General features: G+C 36.4%; 1 protein-coding gene across 1 annotated transcript; it reads left to right on the top strand.

The window, feature by feature from the left end:
- Nucleotides 1-452: 452 nt before the first annotated feature.
- EXPA1 (expansin A1) lies at nt 453-1825 on the top strand. The gene is made up of 3 exons (XM_079088045.1): nt 453-599; nt 717-1014; nt 1101-1825. Exons 1-3 carry the CDS (start codon nt 467-469, stop codon nt 1405-1407), a joined length of 738 nt encoding a protein of 245 aa, XP_078944171.1. The 5' UTR covers nt 453-466; the 3' UTR covers nt 1408-1825.
- The last annotated feature ends 447 nt before the right edge of the window (nt 1826-2272 follow it).

Below are 2272 nucleotides of genomic sequence, written 5' to 3'. Positions count from 1 at the left end.
AAAAGCTTCTAAAAATCTTCAAATCAAACTCTACTTTTTTTCTTTTTGCTTTGTAGACAAAACACAACTCGCGCAATTTCTCTTTAAACAACAAACAACTCCTATACATGTAACAATTTTAAAATACTACAACATCATAGAAAAAAAACGTTTCAATTAATCTATTACAATAGAAAAAAAAAAACATGTCATTGAATGTAATACAAAATAATAGTTGATTCGATTTAAAATAAATTTTCAATTCATACATTTTTTGAATATTTGATTAATTAATTCTTTCATAGGCGGCCCGCGACAATATTTTGAATATTTTCCAAGTGGGGTACCCTTTTGCCCTTTTGCCTTTTTACCCTAAACGCCCAAAACACTCCTATTTATATGCTTCACACTTCTATCAATTTTCTTCATAACCACCTCGCCATTTTTACTCATCTTCCTCACAAGCAACCCACATTCTTCGATTAGAATGAATTCCATGGCTATTTTGGGTTTTTTAGTTGTGGGTTTTCTCTCAATTGCTTCCTCCGTCAATGGCGACGGTGGTTGGGTCAATGCACATGCCACCTTCTACGGCGGTGGTGATGCCTCCGGCACAATGGGTATGTAATATGTTTTTCTTCATCTTCAAATCTTCAAATCTTCAAATCTTTACTCTTCTTCTCTCTATCTCTCTCTTTCTTCGATTAATTGACTGAGATTTGGTGTTATTTTGATAGGTGGTGCTTGTGGGTATGGGAATCTGTATAGTCAAGGGTATGGTACAAACACAGCAGCGTTAAGTACTGCTTTGTTCAACAATGGTTTGAGCTGTGGCTCGTGCTTTGAAATCAAGTGTGTGAATGACCATCAATGGTGTTTGCCGGGGTCTATTAAGGTCACCGCCACCAACTTCTGCCCACCGAACTCCGACGGTGGGTGGTGCAACCCTCCTAACCAACACTTCGATCTCTCTCAGCCTATCTTCCAACATATTGCTCAATACAAAGCCGGAATCGTCCCTGTTGCTTACAGAAGGTGAGAATTTACGAAAACACCCTCACACTCAACTCACAAGGGTATTATGGTAACTTCGCTTAATGTATTTTTCTTTGCTTTTGTAGGATACCATGTGTTAGAAGGGGTGGGATTAGGTTCCAAATCAATGGACATTCGTATTTCAATTTGGTGTTAATTACAAATGTGGGTGGCGCCGGTGATGTTCATTCGGTGGCAATTAAAGGGTCAAAGACTGGATGGCAACAAATGTCAAGAAACTGGGGGCAAAATTGGCAATCCAACAATTATCTCAACGGGCAGAGTCTGTCTTTTAAGGTCACCACAAGTGATGGTAAAACCGTGGTGTCTAACAATGTTGTCCCTGCTGGTTGGTCTTTCGGGCAGACCTTCGCTGGTGCCCAATTCCGATGAAAAGACGTTTTTACCCTTGTTTGGGAAATTGGTTTTAGTGGTCACCTTGGGTGTTACTATTGTATCTTTTAGCAACTACAATAGCTACTACTACACTACTACTATAATGACTAAGGGCTTATTTTGATAGGGTCATTTTAGTCATTTTGATTTTTAGGGTGCCCATCTAGTTTTTAGTTTAGGGTGCCCTAGGGTTTGTTTTGGGTTTGGGTTTGGTTTTCTTTGTTTTTGTGGTTTAGGGCAGTGGTGGACTATTACCACCCGCCATAGTCGTAATTGACGTTTTTGCCCTTGGTATTGGGCCATTGGAAATCTCTTTTTTATTTTTTGCATTGTATTGGGTTGTGTGAGGTCCTAAGTTGTAAATTTACGTTTTTTTATTAGTAATGAAAGGTGACTACTCTACTTACTACTACAATTGGTTTTGTTGCATTTCGTATGATATTTTATGCGTAGTGTACAAGTATTGATGATGACTTAAGTTGAAGCCAGCTGTATCCCAGATTTATGTTAGTGTCCTTGCCATTTAACTTATAAACATGTATATAAAACTCATTTTGTATTAAAACAATTTACTTCGTTTGATTAATGATTTAAATCAAAATGATGATGTGACATTCTCTTTCCGGGTTGTCATTTTAAAAGGAAAATCACAAAAATAATCAAAAGGGTTGAAGTTGAACTTGAACCATTTAAGAAAATAAAATTTTATTTATGGATAAAATTTATAAGGCCCATATCAAATTAAGAACGTTGTCACCATTTAAACGTTCTATTGTTAAAGAAAACAAATCATACATTTTGCAATATATGAATTATTTTATAATAACCATTTTGCATTTGGTGTTTGTGGAATTATTTTAAA

Source organism: Lactuca virosa, chromosome 4 (assembly GCF_052849685.1).
Source record: "Lactuca virosa cultivar CGN04683 chromosome 4, Lactuca_virosa_CGN04683_v6, whole genome shotgun sequence".
NCBI lineage: Eukaryota > Viridiplantae > Streptophyta > Magnoliopsida > Asterales > Asteraceae > Lactuca > Lactuca virosa.
Note: the sequence above shows the minus strand (reverse complement) of the source record. Positions and strands in the feature narration are given on the sequence as shown.

What these genes read in the sequence shown, in the direction of transcription:
- EXPA1 (XM_079088045.1), top strand. Translation starts at nt 467, where the DNA reads ATGAATTCCATGGCTATTTTGGGTTTTTTAGTTGTGGGTTTTCTCTCA. An exon ending in TGATGCCTCCGGCACAATGG is followed by an intron (nt 600 to 716) that starts GTATGTAATATG and finishes TTATTTTGATAG; the next exon opens with GTGGTGCTTGTGGGTATGGG. An exon ending in GTCCCTGTTGCTTACAGAAG is followed by an intron (nt 1,015 to 1,100) that starts GTGAGAATTTAC and finishes TTGCTTTTGTAG; the next exon opens with GATACCATGTGTTAGAAGGG.